Below are 22030 nucleotides of genomic sequence, written 5' to 3'. Positions count from 1 at the left end.
CTATATGCATAATAGGAGAAGGCTGCACTACCAGACCATGCTTCCACAGAGGGTTGGTGCCCAGTCTGTGTGTGCACATAAGGTAGACAATAGTAGTAAAAGAAATAAATAGAAGTTAATCCTTTAGATCAAGTAAGTAGGAGGGATATGTGATTTTGGACCTTGAGATCCTTCAGTTCTTTCCCTGCTGATGGCCCGCTGTGTCTGCACAAGGCAGCTACATTTTTGTTTAAAGGCTCAAGAAATGAAACAGGAGCTCCCATGGGTCTCAGGGTGTCAGATGGGACATTGGGAGAGGGAGTCTTTCCTGGCTTTGCATCTGTGATCCAGTGGTGGATGTCAGGAGGGGTGAGAAGCTGCTGAGGAAGCAAAGTTAAACAACATTCTTGTTTAGTTCAGTTGATTCTAGTTTATGCTTTCCTGATGAGCAGCGTGTCTGATTGTATATGTAGTCATAGTTTATTATAGCTGTACAAGACAATTATGTTAATCTTACTTTTATTTCCTAATATTCTTTGATCTCATACACATCAAAGATGTAAAATTTTAGTCTTGTTGGTAATTAGCTAGAAAGCAAATATGTTGTCTGTCAGTACAGAGGATACAAAGCACAAGAAATTGTCCTGGGGGAGTCTAGATTCTAGTCTAATATTTTTTCTCCTCATCAGATTTTTATTTCCCTTTCATCAGTTGCCTCAGCCATTAAATAAATGTACTGGAAGTGAACTTTGCCATTGTGAAATTCATTCAGCTTTTTAAACCACCTAGTCACTCAGTATGGATCCTCAATTGAGGAAAGGCGTTTGGTACATCAAACAAAAATGTACATCAATGTTTCCCAAACTTGCAACAACCCCTTGCAGTCTATATTGACAAAGGTTTCACGCTTGCTTGCTGTTAGTTTTAAGCAGACCAGGGCTAATGCTGTGCACAGTTCTGATTTGATTCACCCATTATAGTCCAAAGGCTTTGATTCCTAACTTGTGATTAGTGCTCTGGTCAAGAACAGCAAATGAGTATATGCTAAATTATTTGGCTCTGCAGTTGCTCTTCAAAGCTGTCTTTCTGGAAAGAGAAAGCGCACAGGGATTATTTTACAATTTCTGCAGCGAATCTCTGCATCAGTAATTTATGCCTACAGCTGGTGGATTTATACATTGCAATTTATTCTGGGGATTGACCCCTCCCCCCACTTTTGTTCATGAATTGCAAAGAGATCATTATCTTCATAAATTTGTTTACTGTCCAAAACTTTTGTATGAATAATTTATGGCAACATTTCAGCCTTAGGATTGTTCTCAGTGCGCATAACAAGTATTTATTAGATGGTTTCGTACTGGAAGTTGTTATTAGACTCGCCATCTTCCTGTTCCCAGGTTGATTGTCCTTATCTTTATTAATTGCTTCAGCTTCTAGACAAGATGACTGTGTTGCCATAAAATAAGATTTTGTTTCTTGATTAAACAAGTCTGCAGGCAGCCATAGGCTGCCTGTATGGCAAGTACTGCAAAAAATAAAAATAACACAAAATTTAAAATTGGATTGTTGGGAAAAAAATCACTGAATTACATTCTGAATCTGAAAACAAGAGCAAAATCATCTCTGCTTGGGATTATTAGTTAATGACAATCTGTCTGTGGTATAAAAAGCTATTGGATACCTGCATAGTACTGTACAGTGCATAGTTATGTACAGTTTGGCTTCTGTCTCTGAGGATTAAAACAATCTGAAATGCTGTTAGCATTCAAGTCGGTGACAAAACTCTAACTGATTTCAGTGGGGCCAGGATTTCAGGTCAAATTTTTCAAAATCATTAAACGGAGATCTGAATGTTACTGTGATTGTTGGATTATGGAGGTTTTAACCACTGAAATTGCAGATGGCTTCTGCTAAAAATTTCTCCTCATCTCGTTCCGATTTTATGCTTCAAGCTTGTGCATTTCTGCATTTCTTCCCTGCATTTATAACCACTTGCAGTGACACAGGGATGAAACACCACAAAACAGGGTCCTTTGTGATACTGCAGTTCCTCGATAGTAGAAGTAGTACCAGAAAAATACCACAAGAAATACTACCAGAAAACCATTTCGTGTACTTTTCAGTCCCACAAATGGATTTTCTATGCAGCTGGAAAAGCCACTGCAGAACAGAAATATGGCTGCCAAGAGGTTGGTCTCTACTGGAGTTTATCGGAACATCTGCTGTTAGTTATACTGTGTCTTTTGATGTCAAAGACAAAACAAGGGTTTGTTTGGTTTTTGGAGGAAGGGGGTTCACATGGAATGAAGATTCACAAGCATGCAGTGCACAGAGTCCAGCCCTCGAGTCCCTGTCACTCTGGAATTAATTAGAGCACTCTTTTTTTCTATCCACACAGCTCTCAAGAAAAGATGGGAGTATTACCCATTTGCCTATCATCTCGTTCCTATTTATCTTCCTTTGAATGTTTCTTGTTTCCTTTTCCTCCGAGGCTACCCTTTGCCTCTGGCTAGGACTGACAAGACTATTACATATATAGTACTCTGTGAATAATAAAATTTGGCTTTGTGGGCAGAATCGAATAATAACTCTAAAATTTGTCTTGAAGTGAAAATGTGCAGAGGGAGAGGGTAGTGACATGGAAAAAGTTGTGAAAATGTTGTTTTGACTGCACTCCAAGAGAGAATTTAAGGAGTGGGGAGAGGGTGAGAAGAACAACAAAGATGAAGTATCTATAATCTTTCTGTTTTCATTTCTGGGTTATTGAACTAATTTAAAGCTTTTTTTCCTTCAAATTTAGATAAATTCTGAAATGACATGTCATTTTGAAATATGGTGGAAACACTGCATTTTGACAGCTCCAATTTTTTCATTCTTTTGGTCACAATTATGTGCCAAGTGTGACCTGAATTCACAGGATGTTTTATTCTCCCTCAAAGTGTTTTTTCCAAATAATTTACTGTTCATCTCAGCAATATGTGTATACCATCCAGCTTCTTTTCTCTAGCTTATACTGTGATTTATTCCTCCTAAGCATAGAAATCTTCTTACTTTCATGTAAAAGACATCTCCTGCAACTCATGGCAGACTCAGCTGCCTGATCTGTGATTCCCAGAAGGCTGATCATCTAGTTTGGGTCTAAGACTCACTCTGGTACATTCCACAGTTTTGGGCCACCAGCTATTCTTCTCTGGCAGCAAAGCAAGGTGCTCTACATTGTCTGAGACATTTTCACAGCAGTATTTGGTAGTAAGCAGTTCCTAGTCAGCTGCCTTGTAGCCTGAAGAACTGACTTCTTTTGGGTAAATATGAGTACTGTTTAGAAAAAGACCTTGACAAGTCTTGAACTGCTCTTCCTTGACTCATCCTTAGGGCCTCTGAAATTAGTGTTGAATGCAATGGTAGTTTGATTTCTAGATGCCAGAGAAAATAACAGACATAAAGATTTTTTACAGAGGAAACCAAGCACCTCTACAATGTTCAAATATCTGAAAGATATTCAGGATAGCAGCCCAGGGAAACATCTTTGACTTCAACCTAAAACTCTGCAAATCAGACTGTGTGCAGAGGCCACAAAGCCATAAAAGAGTAAAGAACATCTTTGTCATGTGTCAGGATCTGACTGCTGTGCTTTCACATGGGCTTGTACATAGTCACTGGTAAGAAATGGTGGTGCACCAAAATGCTATCATAAATCAAAGCTTTTTATAGAGAATATTGCACCATGTATGGATAAATGTGAACCAAGGAGACTTACCTAATTTACTCCAATAAATCCATTCACATTAAAAAACTGAAGCAGCAAAGTTGTTGAATATGTTGAATAAATATGTTAAATATTAACTTCATGTGCCCACATTACTTTGGCTACTTTTTTTTTGTTTATGACAAAAGGCTGCGCTCCAGCACGCAGCCTGATTCTGAGAAACGCAGAACTCTCTGCATTCATCTGCTTATGCAAAAATTGACTACTGTTTTGGTGTAGGTTGAAATGGATTATAGTTTGATGCAAATAGCAAGAGGTTACTGTCTATCAGTTTAGGGAGAGGTAGTAATAAAGTATTTGGTCATGCTAGGCATTACTGTAACTGGGGAGCTGAAAGAGTACTTTGTCATCTGCTTTCTGCCTTCATTTAAGCAGCATCACCAGAATTCTTCTGAAACTGTTAGTGTGATGGGATGGAAGTGGTCCACTCGCTAATGTGGAAAATGGAGTCCTTTGGGATCAGTCTTCCATGGTTAAAAACTTTTTGATAAAATAGAATGCCCTGAAAAGACATGGTAGTGATAGGCTGGTGATGACCACCCTCTGCAGACTGAGCAGCATGCGGGGCAGTGACCATGCAAGCCTCTCCGCTCTGTGCCATCACTGCTTTTCATCTCAGAGCTAACCTGTGGGATGCAGTTGTGCGGATGCATCCCCCTACCTTTCACAGTCCTTGGGAAGGTTGTTGGACATCACAGTGGTGATAATGTATTTTTGTGATGAGAGTTTCTCTGTGGGTAGCTGATGCCTGGACATAACTGAACAGCTGTAGCTTGATAATGACTTTCAGTCCCAGCAATGACCGAACCTGGTGACCCAGCATTGAGACTCCCTATTCTATTACCAGTCCTCTGAGCCACTCTGTTCCCCCCATGTACTTTCAACATATTTAACATGTTACAGCTGTGCTCACTGCTATACAATAGTTAAGAGGGCTGCCAGCATTTCCAGTATGAACTCATATTTTAAGGATAATAACTCAGCTGTAAAAATGTGCTCCAGGCTGAAACTTTATAAGGAAGACCTCAGCCCAAGAGTGACTTTATCTGGACAAAAAAGGGAAAATATATCAATTTAGTCATTCTTAATCAGTGCAGATATATTAAAAAGAAAGTAAGTAATCCTTGATGGATCAGTTATTTAGTTTTCCTTCTTTTTAGCTTAACAATAGCCAAAATCTACACCTTTTTGAACTTTTCGCATCTACTTTTTAGACTAGCTGGACTACTTGCACAATGTAGTTTTACTCACAAGGGCCAGTTTTAAAGTGCTTTTCCTCAATATTTTCATCATATGTTTAAAAGACAATAAAGTGTGGAGCAAGGTAGACTTAAGCCAGCCATTTTCTATTATTTACTTCAGATCTGCTCAGCGTGAATTGAGGTAAAATGTTTCCTTTTATTGGTTAATTTGGACTGGAGCGTGTGATCGAAACCACCTGCTCTCTTTGGGCCTGCAATGATAATGACCCAGGCTGTACCCCTAGTCTGAACATTCATAGACTTGGGAAAGTTCAGATGTAGATCCCAGAACCCTGACAACAGGCCAGCTCCTGAGTCTTCTATATATCACACAGTTTGTAAAGCACTAAGTGGTCCTTGTAGAAGGTGGAATTATAAATGTCAAACATTTATTGTAGTACACAGGCTGGTTTCACTGGAAGTACCTTAAAGTAAATGAGAACTTAAAATATCACATTTTTAGTTATGAAATGGGTTCAGCCTCTGTAGGCTCTTATTTTCTGACCATTGACACAAAACTGAGGGCTTGAATTTTATTTCATTTACATCAGTCGTACCTTTACTGATTTAAATGTGGTCACCTTTGAAGTGTGTGCTTGCTGCTGTCAGCTTTACTGGCTTCTTGTGGTCTTGTGCATCAGGGACAGAATTTCTAGGTAAGGACGTTTTTGCAGCCGCAGTTTCTCCAGACTGTGCCTATATTATCAGTTGTTCAAAACAATGGAAAAATGGAAAAGTGCACAGGTGTCACTGAGGGCATCATCCAAGGATGGTGGAGTTAGGTAGATGCAGCAAAAGCCACATCTTGGTGGCAGTTGGCTTGTACAGAGTCTAGTCCAAGCAGAAACTGGTCTGGTTAGAGTCAGAAAAAACATAGTTAAAATGTATAAAAGCACGAATGAGGCATAGGCTTACATTAACTTTAATGACAGAATATAAGGTAGGAAAGCACTGTTGAAAATCTCACATTACTTTTAGTGATGGAGTATAAGGTATAAAGGCACTATTGAAAATCTGCGCCTCAGTCTTGGTTTTGAGGTCTGTCACCAAGCTGGCACTGCTGGGTAGCCAGCTTTAACTAGTCAAAGGACAAATCCCAATACAGAATGGAGTGGATTTCACCCATAGCCTCCCCTGAGGGGCTGTGAGTCCAGAAAATGACATGCAATTTGGGATCTGGGGCAGGGCATTTAGGCTGTGAAAACTTGTGGTTTTAAATGAGAGGAAAGGCAGGGCTGGAACAGTTTTCTTTCCATTATTGTGTGAGAAAGGGCTTTGTTTAACAAAACAGATTACAATTCTAACAGAACATGACAGAGAGACAGATTTCTGTATTTGTCCTCTCTAATAAGGAGACATTTCTATATTTCAAGATCAGAATGAACCACTGTGATCTAGAACTGGATTGATACATAACACGAACTGTGGCTTAATACAGGATTTCCTCCGTCTATCAATTTCAAATCTAAAATCTCGTATTGAACGGAAGCATATTTTTCAAAAAACATCCTTACCCACTCAGGGTTTCATTTCCAGCATCCTCTGCTATCTTTCCCAGTAGGTAGGATAAGAAGAATTCCTGAGCATTATTACTGCCCCTCATCAACCTTCCAGAACTTTTAAATTCAGAAAATGGGATGGAGAGGGAAAGGACGTAATTTTCTCACCCTCCATACCCTTAATCTTCCTTTGTACCACTGGTAAATTCTGGCTTGCAGGAGCCTATCTGATCTTGCAGTTGCAGGGAGACATCCTGATATCTTCCCATCCCTTGACCATTCTTCCCATGGTCCTCTCAAGGATTAGGGATCTCACAGAGGAGCACTCTGCTGTCTGCCACCCTGGCACCTCAGTATGTCTCCTTGGTGCTTCATTAAGTGATACCACCTCACCTTTCTGAAAGCTGAAGATATTTCAGATATTTCCATCTTAAGACTGGTTGTGGTTAGGTCCCTCTAGTGCTGTGGAGCTCACCCCATGCACAGCCATACCATTTTCCACTGGCTGCGGTTGTGTAGGGTGTCATTTTGTCATCTTGCCTCTGGTGGATACATAGGATTATATTACCCACCTGCCTTTCTGGGGTTTTTTCTCTTGTTGGTAGCCAGTTCCTCAGCATTTCTGATGTCTCCCAGTGGCAGTGTTTGTCCTTCTAATGAGTGAATCTTTTCTCCCAGCACAGCTGCTGGATTGCAGCTCACACAGCGCAGGTCCCTCCCGGTTTCGGGCAGGAAATGAAACACAGCACATCTGTTACAGATCACAGCTGCTGTCACTGGCCGTTGTAGTGTCGAGGCTAGAAGTGCACACAGAAGAAATGTCACAGACGTTTCCTCCCCAAACCCAGTTAGCCACGCTCTGTGCCTGGCAAATGACCTAGGTACTAAATCTCACCAGAAGAGCAGAGAGCAACAGCGCAGTGTCTCAGACATGTGGTCTGATCAAATGGCTGTTGTCATGACTTCATGGAGACACACAGACAGGCAGGGCTGCCTCACCTTGCCCAGAAGGCTTGAGACCCAGGGAAAGCCAAGGTCCTACCACATTAAACACACCATACGTGCTCTCATGCCGCCAACCTGCTCTTCCCCTCTACCTCCAAGTACAAGCTCTGAAGGCAAGTCTTTCTGTTAGGCATTTTTCTTGTATTTTGAGCATATTTCCCTGAGGAAAATAAAATGAGTATTCTCAGCTAGTAACAGAAGCTCTTACTCAACATCTATTAAATGTTGTGCATAAATAAGAAGTTTAAAAACGTGTCACTGTTGCTTTTAGTTACTTTTTTCATAATAAATCATGGGCCGAGCGTTTTAAACAGCAAAAAAACTATCCACATGTTGAAAAAACAGTGTGGCCTGAGTGAGGGTAATAGAAATTGCAATATCATTTGTCTTCCCATATGCAATTATAAGTGTGGATGTGTGTATATACATATATATGCCAGACCAGACTATTGAGGATGCAAATATGGCATTCTTTTTGAAAGTTTTATTTGAACCCAGTAAGGTAGGGAAGTGAAAATTTAGACTAAACACTGGTGCTGATTCATATTTTAATTGTGCTGTTTAATAATTTCCATTTTGCACCTTGTTAGAACTAGGATGTGCCATCAAGTCGTTTTTCACGCCTGGTTATGGACATGAAGGGAGGGAACGCCGCAGAACTCTCTGGAGAGGAAATACTATTTGAATTTAGCTTTAATAGATGAAACTCCATTCTAATGCTAAGGAAAACTATTCCACAAGAAAGAGACTCCTGATTCCCATTTATTAGGATGGCACATCAGCCACTGGGAGACAGTGGATGAAGGAATTAGTCCACATCAGAAAATACCTATAACATGAACAGAATGGAATTGCCAAGCACAACTCTTTAGCATGTGTCACATACTAATTAGGTAGTTCTGTGCAGGAAATAAAGATTTGTTTTCACTAATCGAGGTTTTGAAATCTGTGCTTATTTTGACATGGAATGAAAAGACCTTTGGGTATTTTTTATTAAATCTGAGAGTAGGAAGGGCAGAAGAAGTTTTGTTCTGTATATTCCAGTGGTTACATCCCAGGCAAATCACAACCTCTGTGTTTCCTCTTTGTCTTCTGGGGATGCTAAGCCTTATGTGAGCATTGTGAGGATGCTTTTGTTAGTGATGGCTGTTCTTGACAGAGCAAAAGCACTGTTACGTGGATTGGATGTATAAAGCCGGCACACAGCCAAGTGCATTTATAAACTGAAGAGTAGGAAGAAAACCAAAAAAAAGTAATTTCTTGTTCCCCTCTAGAATATGTCAGAAGAGGGAGCAAGAGATGCCTATGACCTCTCTGCCTGCTCCAACACTTGCTGCCACAAGTGCCCCACTGCGACACGTCATTTCCTAACTGCAGTGGGCTCCTTCCTGTTAGCAGGCCCCAGGAAAACTACTCCCATTTATTCAGGCACATAATACCAGTAATTTTATTTTATTCCTGGGGCCAGTTGGAGAAGGGTATGGAAACTACTGTTTCTCTCACAGCCTAGAGAGATCACGTGGGCTTGCGATCCCTCCTGCATGTGCAGACAGTAAGGGCAAAGATATAGCATGGGGGTCTCAAACTCTGCTGCAGAGTCTCTGTAGTAATTCAGGTATATTCTCCATTCGTAAATATTGTACTTTTGCTAAATGGCCTTTCCCTTGAGATCTTATTTTGGGTGGAAGGATTTAAGTCACCGTGCAAAAGTCACTTTAGGCACTGAGTGACATGGGCAACTTTTTGTTTGCACAGAAATGCTATCATCTCTTTGGATTGTTTAAGTCCTTTTATATTAACAGACAGCAGTATGCTATGAAATTTACTGTTTTTTCAACTCTGGTAGGAGCATAAGCTACTGACATAATATCACAATGGTACTCCCTGATGTAATACATTTATTAACCGGTACCAATATAGTTGCAGGTATTGCTTTATTTGTGCACACAGTTACTGATACAAAACTCTTTCTATTGCATCAACAGTGTTTTCTTTATCTCTTGATGTTCCCCTCTCTGTACCCTTTTAATGTGCATATCTACATGTAGGCTAGTATCTGTATATTATCAAAAACTGTATTTTAAACTAGGAGACAGGATACATAGTTAAAGGCAAGAAGGACAATGGGAAAGAAACCATCAAAAACCTTGGCTATTGTTGTAGGAAAGGTGATGTATACACAAGGGTCACCTTATTTACCACACTATATTTGGATTCTTAATTCTTTAAGACCAGTTACTTCTGGGTAGTTACTCTCTTGGACCAATGACATATACTTTCAGCTGAGGAAAGAACTTCACAAACATACAGAAAAAAGGTGAGAAAGGGAAAGCAAATGTGTCCATTGCTCCAAGGAGATTCAACTAAGGTATGAATGTGATGTCAGATAAGAATTTGAATTTATGCCCAAAATTAGAAATATTACAATATGAAGTTGTTCTTTAGTACTTGCCACAGAAGCAGGACTCAGAGTTGGTGAAGGTCTATATCGGGGTTTGCCCATGCCAAAGTTAAAGCTGGTTTAATTCAGTGCGGGGTTTGAGCTTCCTGCTCACTTTACACCATTTTTAGCATGCTTTTAAATTCAATAATGTAATGAAATGAAACAAAATTCTAAGTCTTGTAAAATATACATTATTAGCTGATATTTGCTGATCTTCCTCAACATACTAAAATCCCGATTTAATCTCTGATCAGCTAGTGAATGCCAAGATAACTTTCACTGAGAAAGGGATAATACATTTTCTTTGATTTTGAAATATAATTGGGTTTTATGAAATATCAACAACTATCCCCATTAGAGTTGCTGACAGAGGGCAGAGAGGATTTCACAGCTTCCTTTAGTCATGAAAGGTTGGCCACTTAACAGCTAGTTCAGAGCACTTCACCACTCTCACTTCTCTGATGAAGGGACCCTATTTTTTCTGCTTCATGTATGAGGCAGCCCAAGGAGATGAGACAAGTCAATCTAGACAGAACAGTAGACCAAAAGAAATATGGTCATCATTTATTCAGTATGCAGAGAGAGTACAGATATCTGCAAAAAAATATGCTTGTTGGGTTTTTTCATATTAATTCTTGATAGACACGTCTGGACTGGTAAGTATAAGGAAAGTCATCCTTTCACTGAATTTAATAAAACCTCAAGAAAAAACATGTTCTCGATAACATAAAGACATTCACTTGGTAGTATTCATTCAGGTGGAATGACCTGGTGCTTGTATGACTACATAATGTGTCTGTAAATAAATTTTAAAAGTAAGTTTGCTGCTGTAATGTTAATTGCCTTTACATTGGCCAGTATTTACAAAGCAGAATTTGCAAGTATGCTTAACTTGTTAGAATTCCTAAATAAAGAAAAAGTAAACTGTAAAATAAACAGATGCTTACTGTAAGCTTTAAAAACTATTTATTCAGCTGGTATTTGTGCCTTAAGTCCAATATCAGTATTAGAACACTGGAATAAAACAGAAGCCTTTAATACAGTTCATTATTCTAGGAAGCTGGGACTAACTAATCCTTTCACTGGCCCCCAAGTGCATCTCTCAACTAGTGAACTCTCTGTTCCTAGAGCCCCCTAATACACTTTTTATTTCTGATGTCGCTTTCCCACCGTTCAAGGCACGTAAGGTGGCATGGGTCATTGCACCAACATAAACTTTATTTCTGCTGATGCGTTTTGTTACTGGCAAGTACTTAAAGATAGTTTACTTAATATAATAAACAGGCTGTATTTTATGTCCTTCCTGTGATTTCTGTTTGTTGCCATACAGGGAGTGTACAGTGTTTGCAGTTGATAAAGTCAGGCCTCTTTCTCTGCAAGCGATAGACTAGATAATATTCTGAAATAAATACATTCACTTATATAAAAGGTATGCCCGTAGAACTCAGAGCATTTTAAAACAACAAGATCTTTTAAATAAAGTGAAGAGGAATTAAAGTCTATATGTCAATGAACTTATCTTGAGTTTATTGCAGCGTTGCAAAAACCGTGCGTTTTCTTCTGTATCATTGGTTCTTTACCATTTGCCCTGTTAATCCTACTTTCTTTTAAAGCCACTATAGCATCGACGGAATTGCATGACAAGTCATATGCCAAGAATATCTCGCCAAATTTAAAAGGCATTATAGTAACAAGTTTCTTGCAGGAATTATAAAAAAATTAATCACACTGAGGCAACAGGGCAGACCTAAGTAATTGGCAGGCCAACTACTTGTTTTGGCAAGGAGAGTGGCAAAAACCTCATCATAAGTTCTGCTGCAGGTTTTTTCAACTAAGCTGGGCCTTCAGTAGTATTATGCCATGCTAAGATGTCTCTCTATACAGCTTACAAACTCCATAAAATCAGACATCCAAACAGATGAAGATGAAAAATATGTTTGCTGTAGCCTTTGCCAGTTGCCAAGTGGATGTTTATCAGCAAATACCTATTATAGGCTGAAAAGAATCAAATTACTTTTAATATGATGGCAACATCTGATGCAAGGCACTGTTGTCTTCTCCAGCTAAATAAGTTGAATATGAATGGACTTGACAGCATGTATTATGAAATGCATTATGGTCTGGAGACTGGGTGTTGCCCTAACAACCAGACGATATTTCCTTAATTAAGTATAATTTTTTCCCTACGTGATCACAAGAGGATTTTGCAAACTCTGGTGAATTAATGGCCTGGCAAATGCATGTAATTCTCTGCTCTAGGTAACTGTCAGCTTCAAACACGTTAAGCTGTCTTAGGAAAGCTGCAAATACTTGATTTGTATTCCCAACTTCTTTTTCTAACGTATTAAATGGTGTATGTGTAGAGACTAGAATATATTCTTTTCTATTTTAAGGTAATATGTTTACTGTCTGTGAGTAATTTTTTTGTCCGTCATGTATTTTCTCTCCAGTCCATACTATTTTGAATAGTTTATTTGCAAAAAATGTCATGCTACTGAAAGACATTTGCTATCAGATTTTTCCGCTGTGCCTGGCACTTGTGTTTGCTACACTAAATCATAAGACTGCCTTCACTGCTGCCCTTTCTTCGTTTCCAGGTTCCTGAATTTATACACAGGAATAGCTATCAGTCTGTCACATCTGTAATCATAGCAAGTTCCTCCAACCACACCTTTGCAATAAACATTTTTGCAAAGAAAGCTTGGTATTTTAAGGCTTTGGAACATCCTAAATTGATTGCAGCCACTACTGTTGGTCCTGAGGCAATTGCCCATCTTTAAGCCAAAGGAAAAAACTGCTCGTAGAGGGAACTGAGAACTGTTTATCAGTTGACAAATTTGGCTTGAGTGTTTGGTACAGTAGAAATACTGGTTTATGGTTTGGATCATTCTGAGTATAAAGCTTATGATTTCTTACCATAACCAAAAAGTGCAGGTGGACATCCAAACCCCAAGACCTCATCTGGCTGCATGCTGCTCTACAGGAGCAGCCCTGGTATCCCAGGCCACTGATTTGAACATACAGCAAGAACATCATTTTCCTTGGGCATGGTACTACTTCAGACTCTCGCACTGGATCTACTATGCCGGGACTGACGAATTGACTGAATGAGTGTATGCCCTGCAGATTTGCTTTCAAACTCTTTCAGCAAAAGGGTAGACTTTTTTCATCAAAAAGAGAGGAGCAGCATGAAAGAGAAGAATGTCATGTAAGGCAGAAAGAAGGGCTTTTTTAATAAAATATTAACTCTACTAAGCTGAAAGAAATTTGAAAGAAATTTTTGGGGTGAAAGTTTGTGACAATTTATAAGGACCCGTGCTGTCAAGGAGAAGGTTAGCACTGAGTTAATCAATGATCAAAGTTTAATCAAAGGTTAGAATGAGTTAATCAATGGGTTAATCTATGTAAACCAGTGCAAATTAACATAGCCAAGAAAGAGGCAAAGATGTTCACAAGTGTTGCAGGTTTGATACTTGCACACTTATCAGCTTGTTTTATAAGTATTTATTTGGAATCATGACAGATACTCTGTGGAGGCTAGTTTCTGTCATTTGCCAGATTTCCCATGGGACTCTTATCCATGCAAGAAACATAATCCACTGTGTGACATTTATGTACACAAGCGTGTATGTATTTTGTATGCTGAGGGTATTACAAAAAGGACCGACCAAGCTGAGCCTACCTTCTCCTTACCATTGCATGCAAGTAATGAGTTTGCAGAGACTGCAGAATTGCAGCTTCTCAGGTAGGATGTGCGTAGACAAAATACCTCTGGAAGGTGGGAAAAAATTGAATTGGTACTTCCCCACGTTTTTAATTTTTGTTTATTTTTTATTTGCAACTAAAAATTTGAAATCTTTTGCTTCTAATCAGATTCTTGAGAATGCAGTCACATAGGTCTACGTAAATGTGAGACAGACACTTAAGAACATGTGTGCTGTGGGTTTTGGAATTAGTTTATTTTAAATTCCTGTTTATAGGTGGATTTTGACAGTAATCTCAATGGAAAAAATGTCAGTTTTCCTTTTTTTAAACAAATACATTCATCCACATTTTCCACACTTCGTAGCAGATGTAATGTGATTGTGCAAATTTAAAATGTGTGCACACAAACATACTTATGTAAAAAGTGGAGCTATTACTTCATATGAAGAAATAGCTGGAAATACTTCCTTATTTAAATATCTGCAAGAGAAAGAGCAGACCGTTCTATTTCTGACTTTCTCGAACAGCACAGGAAGTAGCATTTTACACCGTAGAACTGAAGAGAATCAGCAATTCCCTAACGAACATGAGACCTTGGGGAGTGGGAGAACAAAAAACCAAGGAACACAAATGGCAAAGAAGCTTTCTCCAAAGCTCCTCTGGCATATCTTTTGTTTCATTTTTGTTCAAAGTCTTGTTCTTGCTTTAATTCATATGCTGTTTGTTATTAATGTCTTTGTTTTTCATGTGGAGAAGACAAATGCTTTTAAATGCTGTGTATGTGTTTTAAATGGGTTTCACTACCAAACTCGCTGTCAATAGCTAGTCTTACTTAATCAGCTATAAAATGTCATGAGTAAGGGTTCTTAACTGAGACTGGAAAAATCCAAGTTAATTACCATAATAGGTTGAAGATCTCAGAGACTGAAGGTTTTAGAAGTCAGAGAAAATTGGGGACATATGTGTTCTGTCTGTAAGATTATTCTATATAGGACATGGAAAAATAGGAATGACGGGTATTTTGCAATGTATAGGAGCATTCGTCATAGAAAGAACATATGTATTTGTTTCTCAGAAGCAGTGAAGTAAAAAATGACACTTAATTGGAACTGACATAAACTGGCCTCATTAGTAATACAAATAATATATGTGTGCAGCTTGGTTGTCAATAGGAACAAAACATATTTCCTCTGGCAGATATATTAGTCTCTTTTAAGATTCATGTCAAGTTTTCAGCCAGGTTCACTCGTTTAGAGAATGCTTCTAATTTTTTTTTAAATGAAATGTTGAAGTGTAAATTATGTGTGTTTTTAGGGTGCTGTGATAACACCAACAATGGACCACACTATGTCAATGCAGCCAGCAAGCATGATGGGCCCTCTGACCCAACAGATGAACCACCTTTCCTTGGGCACAACAGGAACGGTAAGACCATAGGTTATACTGTTTACTTTCTATATTGCAAACCATTTATTGCTTACTGAGTTTCTCAAGGTAATTTATTACTGTTGGGTTTTCAGTGCTTCACCTTTTTGCAGTAAAATATTGCTGTGATTTACTTTGGTTTTCCTCCATGTCCTGAGATGTCTGTCCCTGTTCAGGCAAACATTATCAAAGTGCCTTTCATCATGACCCAAACATGATGTGCTACACAAACAATATCCTCATATCGCTACGTCACACAAACGTGTATCTACAGGTAGGGCCTGTTGCAATAGAACAAGGCACAATGGTTTTAAACTAAAAGAGGGTAGATTTTGACTAGATATAAGGAAGGAGTTTTTCACACTGAGGGTGATGAAACATTGGCACAGGTCGCCCAGAGAGGTGATGGATGCCCCATCCCTGGAAACATTCACGGTCAGGTTGGACGGGGCTCTGAGCAACCTGATCTAGTTGAAGATGTCCCTGCTCATTGCATCAGTGCAGGTTGCACTAGATGACCTCTAAAGGTCCCTTCCCACCCAAACTATTCTGTATGTCTGTGATTCTCTGTTTCTAAAACATTCATACAGTCAGCATTAGGTATTATAGAACAGAACTGACAAAAAAGTATGAGTAATAAAACAGAAGGTCAACAAAACCTGCTCTGTACTTAGCAGGAATTATCTGTACTAATTCTCATGTAAACATGGAAGTACTCCTCTATCAATTTGTTTTTTAATCAGAAATTGTTTGCTTCTCAATCTAGAAAGTTTTATACCACTGGGAAATGGGAATTCTGGCTTCGTGGCAGGATCCAGTACTCACTTCTAACCCATAGCAGCCAGCCATATATAGTGTGCTCCAGGCTCAGAAATGTGATTTTGGGTCAAGGTCACCTGTGTTTCCAGTATATTATATTTAAACATGCATATTTCAACAATTATTTTCTCTTTAAGCTGTATAAGTCAGACTTCATTAACTCTCCCAGAGTCAGAGAAAGGCAAAAAATACTGTTAACAAAAATTACTAAAAACCCTCTGAAACGTTCATAAAGAACAACAGCCTACACACAATATATATTTTTTGATTCTTGGTTTGATATGTGAATGTGTGCACACTGCATGTACATACGTATTTTTACAAAAATGCAGGTATAAGCATTACACTTACATGTCTTTAGCACACAAGCACTTTACACAATAATTGCATGAAATATCTATTATGCATTTACAAATATTTTTTTCTATTTCACCACTGTACTACTTGATACTAATCTATAGAAACAGTCTTCCAACTTTGTTTTTTGGGCTTTTTTTAAGTTGAATAAGGTACTGAATAAAGTTGCAACCTTACAAAGTTATTTAACTCACTGTATTGGGTCTTCTCTTCCTCCTCTCTTCTCTTCCTCTCCTTTTTTCTTATCTGTTGAATTTATTTCTAACTCTAGTGTCTTTTCCCCTTTTAAAAAAAGATCTGTTGAGATTTGAGACTTCTGTATTTATTTCTGAGGAAACTTGAATATAATGGTTCACTGTTTATTCCTGTTATTTTAAATGTTTCATTCAACATTTCAGAGAAGTAGGAATTACATCTCAAAGTTAGTAACAGCATTCTTCCCCTGTGAAGAGATGAAACTGAGGAAAATACCAGGACTAGTAAGAATTTCTGCATGTGTAATTACTGTGATTCAAAAGTGTGTTTAAAAACTCAGACAAGGAAATGGAAAATGAATTCTTGTTGTGCTGCTGCTGGGCAACTCCTATGAATTTTAATTTTCATGACTTACAGACATTGTTTTCTGTGCTTGTTTTCTCACAATCTTAATGGAAGCTAGAAGATTCCCAGCTAATGTTCTCTTCCAACTTGAGACCACTATTACAATGCTCATAGTAACAAATCCATTTGGAGATGCAGGGGAAGGACACTGAAAGGCAGTGGGTGCTCTAGTGAGTGATAAGAAGATCCTGAATTTGTATTACTGCAACTGATAGTAAAGAAAGTCTTTCCTTCCTTGTCCTAGCTCTTTACAGACTCTTATCTTTCAGAATTCCTTGACAAGGTCTTGAAATACATGCAGAGGTATACCATATAGGTTTATGTTTACTATCTTTAAAACTCCGAACTCATTTATAGAAAACGTAAAGAGCAAGAAAGAGTAAATGATTGGTAAGTGTTCCAATATCCATAGGCTTTTCATAAGTCTCAAATGACACCCTATTTTATGTCATACAGGATTTCTCTTTGGTAAAAACACCATCAGCACCATATTCGGTTAAAGTCCTCATGTAAGCAGTATAATCATGGAGGTCATTGGGAATTCCTCCTGTCAGGAGTTAAAGGGAGAACTTTAGGATTTGGGTTGCCAGTAGCAGTTTTGTTGGATGTATTCATCCTGACTTGAAATTGAATCTTCCTAACATGTTCTGTTACAGAAAAAAATGTGGGGAAAGTGGTCAAGCTATTTAGAGATATGATCTATTTAAAGATAGTTTTACTTCATTATTCCGAAGTCTGAATTTCAGTCTAGAGAGAGGAGCATTGAGAGCATAAAGCCATGACGAATTGAGCCAAGTCCAAAACATGCTACTGTGAGTACCTCAGCAGGACTAAGTTTTATAGGAAATAGAAAACATAAACTATACATTTCTGTTATGAACATATTTTTTAATTTTATCCTTAAAATTGTGCAACAGGGTGCCATAAAGAGCCACCAGCTATCTTTCAAGAAACGAGACAGATTTTTTTAAGCAAACAAGCCAAAAAGTCACAAACAATTCTGCTCAGTGTTGGCTGTAACTCTGTCCCAATTTAATTTAAAAGCTTGCAGTATGCAAAGCAGTTTTTATTAAAAGGCTTTCATACATTCATTTCCTTATACAAACCATTTTGCTAATTAACATAACATATTTTTCAGCCAAAACAGACCTCTGTGGTCACTTAAGTGATACTTGACTTCAAACACACTTCCGAACTTGCCTGATTCGGGATGAATGCTGAGTTTCTAAAATATTGCTTCAACAGAATATCTATTCTCCAGCGAGTAAGCTAGAGAAATAGCACACGGGCCTATGCATGCCTCGTATCTTGTGGGGATTACTCTGCCTTTTGATGCTCTCTAAAAGATTAAAATATTTTGTCCAGGCTGGAGCTGTTCCAGACGGGAGACCCTTCATGGAGGAGCACTCTTTAGCCTTTCGGTGAGGCAATTTACCTGAGTAAGAGTGGAATGCCAATTCCTCCCTCAACACCAAAAATTGGATTTGAGTTTTGATCTCTCAGCCCTGAAGCACACATTAAAATCCCATGGGAATTCGAGAGACAGTTGCCTCCATCCCTGCCTGCACTTGATTATTTAGTCACCAGGCCGGGGGGGCATTTCTGGCTAAAAGCTGGCAGGGCTGCTCACTTCCAGCTGGGAGCAGCCAATTCAGCAGCCAAAACAGAGCAGTTGTCCTACAGCCCCCCTGACAGCCAGTTGCCTTCCCCTTGTGCTATGGGAAGCCTTCAGTTACTGGCCCCCAAAAACTCAAACATTTGTTTAGGAAACCATTTGCCAGGAGTAGGAACAAGTTTTCTTTCTTTCCAAAACCCCCATATAATGCATATTTAATTTAATTTTATTATCTTTTTTAACATTTTTATTTCTTATTTCTTTATTTCTTATTGAATTGTCTGCATGAAATCAGACATCTCTGCTGTACTAAGCACTCCTCTAATCAGGGACATGCACTAAGGCTATCAAGATGCCAGGCCCAGTGAAAAGCTGGAAATCCATCGTTACTTGATCTTGCTGCCCACCTCATGAAAACATACACCTGCAGCGAATATTCCAGCTGGAAGGATGGTATAGGGCACCGGAGGAAGAGAGGAGGGTAATGGTCTGCAGTTTGTGGCATGTGAGAGAATTTCATACAGCATTTGCATCTCCCAGTTACTGTGCTTTGTGCTTCATCCACCAAGAATATAATTCCTTTCTGCCTTTGAATTTGAAAATCAAATTGATTTTTGACAGGGAAAATACAGTTTATGTTACTGATGAGTTGGGAGGCAAGTGTGCTGCCCTGATCACCTCCCCAAATCTGCCTGAAATCTGCAGTTAAGCAGAGAATCTGCCAGAGGGGTGAATTCTGCCTGATTTATATGTATTTTTCGTACATACCTCTTCTCTCAAAAGGAAAGTGTTTACACGGCTGGGCTGGCTGTGGGCCAATATGTAAAGAAAACCTAAGCTTAAGTTATGTCAAGATTACAGCAAAAGGGCGATAACTCTAAATATTCTGATTAAGGCTGACAACCCAACCTCAGCTCTTACAATTGTATTAAAACGAAATTTTAATGCCAAGAGGCATAATGTGAAGACAACTGGTTTTAACCTTGAATTTTTTCTTTTGTTTACTAGTTTATTATTATTTATTACAGTAAATCTTGCTTTTCCTATGTAATATTCATCTACAGTTAGGTCTGCTATTAAAAAAGGTACCATAAAGGGAGAACTGAATGAGTGAGTCTGTATGGGTAGCATTGAAAGAGTAGTATTAGTATGTGTTTAATAATGTATGGAGGCTAGAATTGTTCCATCATCACCCTGTCATTCAAAATGTTTCCGATACAGCCATTGATCTGACATCTGTTTCGTGGTTTAATAAAGTTCTGATTGATGGCCTGATAATACAAAAACCTTTAGAAACATAAAAACTGAACGATTGGATCACTGCTTTCAGTCCCTGTTGCTCGGCTCCCTTTTACTGCGGCACTTCCACGTTTGGCCATCAGCGGCAACAATCCGCCACTTCAGTCGGAAGAAGATTTGCTCTATTCTTTCTCCTCTGCTGCTCATTCCTGAAGGATGTTTTGTGTCCTGCACTTTCTTGGTCCAGGTTTCTCTCCCCTCCCTGCTGTTACCATCCCTTTCAGATACCGCTTAGGTTCCAGTTTCAACCAACAGATTGAGGCAGCCTTCGCTAGTCCGCATTGGCAGAGGGGTGATTCGGTTTTTTCTCTCTCTTTCGGAACTGCCTTAGCGTAGGCTTGTTTCATCTTAAACCTTTGAGGTGCCCACCGATGGGAGAGTGAGTAGAAGCCAGGTTTTTTACTAAAACTGCTAGCTCAAATCTGCTGCTTAATTGGTCTTCACACTTGGTCTTCACGCTTGGTCCACTCAGCTTTCAGTTTCTAACTTAGAAACATAATGGGCAACTTATAAAATAAGATCTTCATTGTGCTTTTCAAACAACAAAAAAAAAATTGTGTAGTTGTTCCACATATCTCTGTATTAAAAATGCAGTCAGGTAGAAGAATTGCACTGACGTAATGTGGTATTCTGCTGAAACTGCACACCACCCTAAGTCAGCTTTCCTGGTTTATAGAATCACTAGAAATCTCTCAATGGAATAACAGGCTTCTTATGCGGGTACATCAGTCTTATCTTTCACTTTGTTAGTTCTTTTTGTTGCCAGCAGAGCTTGATGATATCTCCAGAACCCTTCAATAGAACAACAAGCTTGTCATAAGTTTTTTATCTTTTATTTCCTTTGGATACTCCATGGTCACCAGTGGTTTAAAATGTCACCTAAAGGCCTCAGCAGAATAACTGCTTTGTTAGATAGGGTTGTTTCTTTCATGTTTAATCTGCAATTCTATTTGCACATACTACAGCTACATGGAGCTGAAACATCATTGCATTTCCCTGATGTTCAGATCCTTGTTACAAAAAGCACTCTGTTATTCTAATTGTATGTTGCAAGGTCCCCAGAGAGTTGCAGGAGCAAAGTTTCCTTGCAGTCTTGTGCCTTTCATGTTATCAGGTGTTAATCTTGAAGCTCTTTTATTTTATTTATTGACTAGCTGTATCAGTTACCGTTTCTGTGGAAAATATGGGACTGAACCCATTGCAAATTAAATTAGCATAGTTCAGGTTGAAACTAGGATCATCATTGTCCATTTACTCAGCCAAGGTCCAGGGCAAATGCAAGTGATTAACAGCATTGAGCTGTCTGGGGCAGGAGATCCATTTAAGGAGAAATTACTCTGGTAGTAAAGGAAAAGAGCAGCATAAGCTCTGTCGAGATTTATAAAAAACAAATAACTCCTCCTGCTCCCTCCTTCCCAAACAGCCTCTTGAAAGGCAGCTCCAATTTGCCTGATACATAATTTGAGATTAAAAAGGGGCACTCAGTGCAACTGCAAAACACCAATTCCAAGCAGTCAACAAGGAACAAATAACTTTTTGATGAATGAAGCATTTAATCAGTTTGCAGAATTTGCTGCCACTAAATATTATTGAGGCAAATAGGTCAGCAATCTTAAAAAGGGGATTCAACATTTCTATAAGGAAACATTTGCAGGTGCAACAAGCAGGGTGGAAAAATTCTTAATTTGAAAGTATATAGGGCAAACACCTGGTAGGGTGAACAAGGAAAGATGTGATCTTTTCCCTTTTTGGACCATCCTCAAGTCCCACTGACTCTTGTGAGAATTGGGATGATCAGCCCTCATGTAGAGGAGGCTCTTTCTAATCATCTGTCTCAGCGTGGGTTTCAGAGTCTCCATTTGACCATAGCTATGGTTAGATGGTATTTTGAATTAATAGAGTTCATAAAATCTGAATTCTGTAGTTGTTCCCCCTTCTCTTATGAACTCAGCTGTACTTTCTGACCATTTGTTGGTAGTGGCTTACTGTTAGCCTTTATGTGCAAGTGTGCCTACCTTCAAAGGTAGAGAGGGGGAATGTAAAAGCAGGATAAACACAGATGGAGGGAATTCCATTTTTGGTTCAAGCAGCCCTTCATATGAGCCCAGCATGTCAATAGCTTTTGTTCTGTGTTAAATTTTACCTTCACACAAGACTTCCACAAACAAACAGGTGCTTTTGTTGAGGACTCCTTGCCTTTCTTCAAGGTATCAGCTACTGACTTATAGAGATATTAGCCCAGATTCCCTTTCAGAGAAGGACTCCAACTCCCTCATC

The 22030-nt window shown here is 38.9% G+C and overlaps 1 protein-coding gene across 3 annotated transcripts in view; it reads left to right on the top strand.

The window, feature by feature from the left end:
* The window catches only part of RBMS3 (RNA binding motif single stranded interacting protein 3), a gene marked incomplete at its 3' end in the record, with an annotated part of 447733 nt that overhangs the window by 401954 nt on the left and 23749 nt on the right, over positions 1-22030 (top strand). For all 3 annotated transcript variants that reach the window (XM_082015151.1, XM_082015150.1, XM_082015149.1), the window contains exon 11: positions 14953-15063. In XM_082015151.1, the coding sequence (XP_081871277.1) occupies positions 14953-15063 (111 nt within the window). The remainder of the gene's footprint in view (positions 1-14952; positions 15064-22030) is intronic.

This window comes from Phaethon aethereus, assembly GCF_964289735.1.
Source record: "Phaethon aethereus genome assembly, chromosome: 2".
NCBI lineage: Eukaryota > Metazoa > Chordata > Aves > Phaethontiformes > Phaethontidae > Phaethon > Phaethon aethereus.
This window is presented reverse-complemented; position numbering and strand designations above follow the sequence as displayed.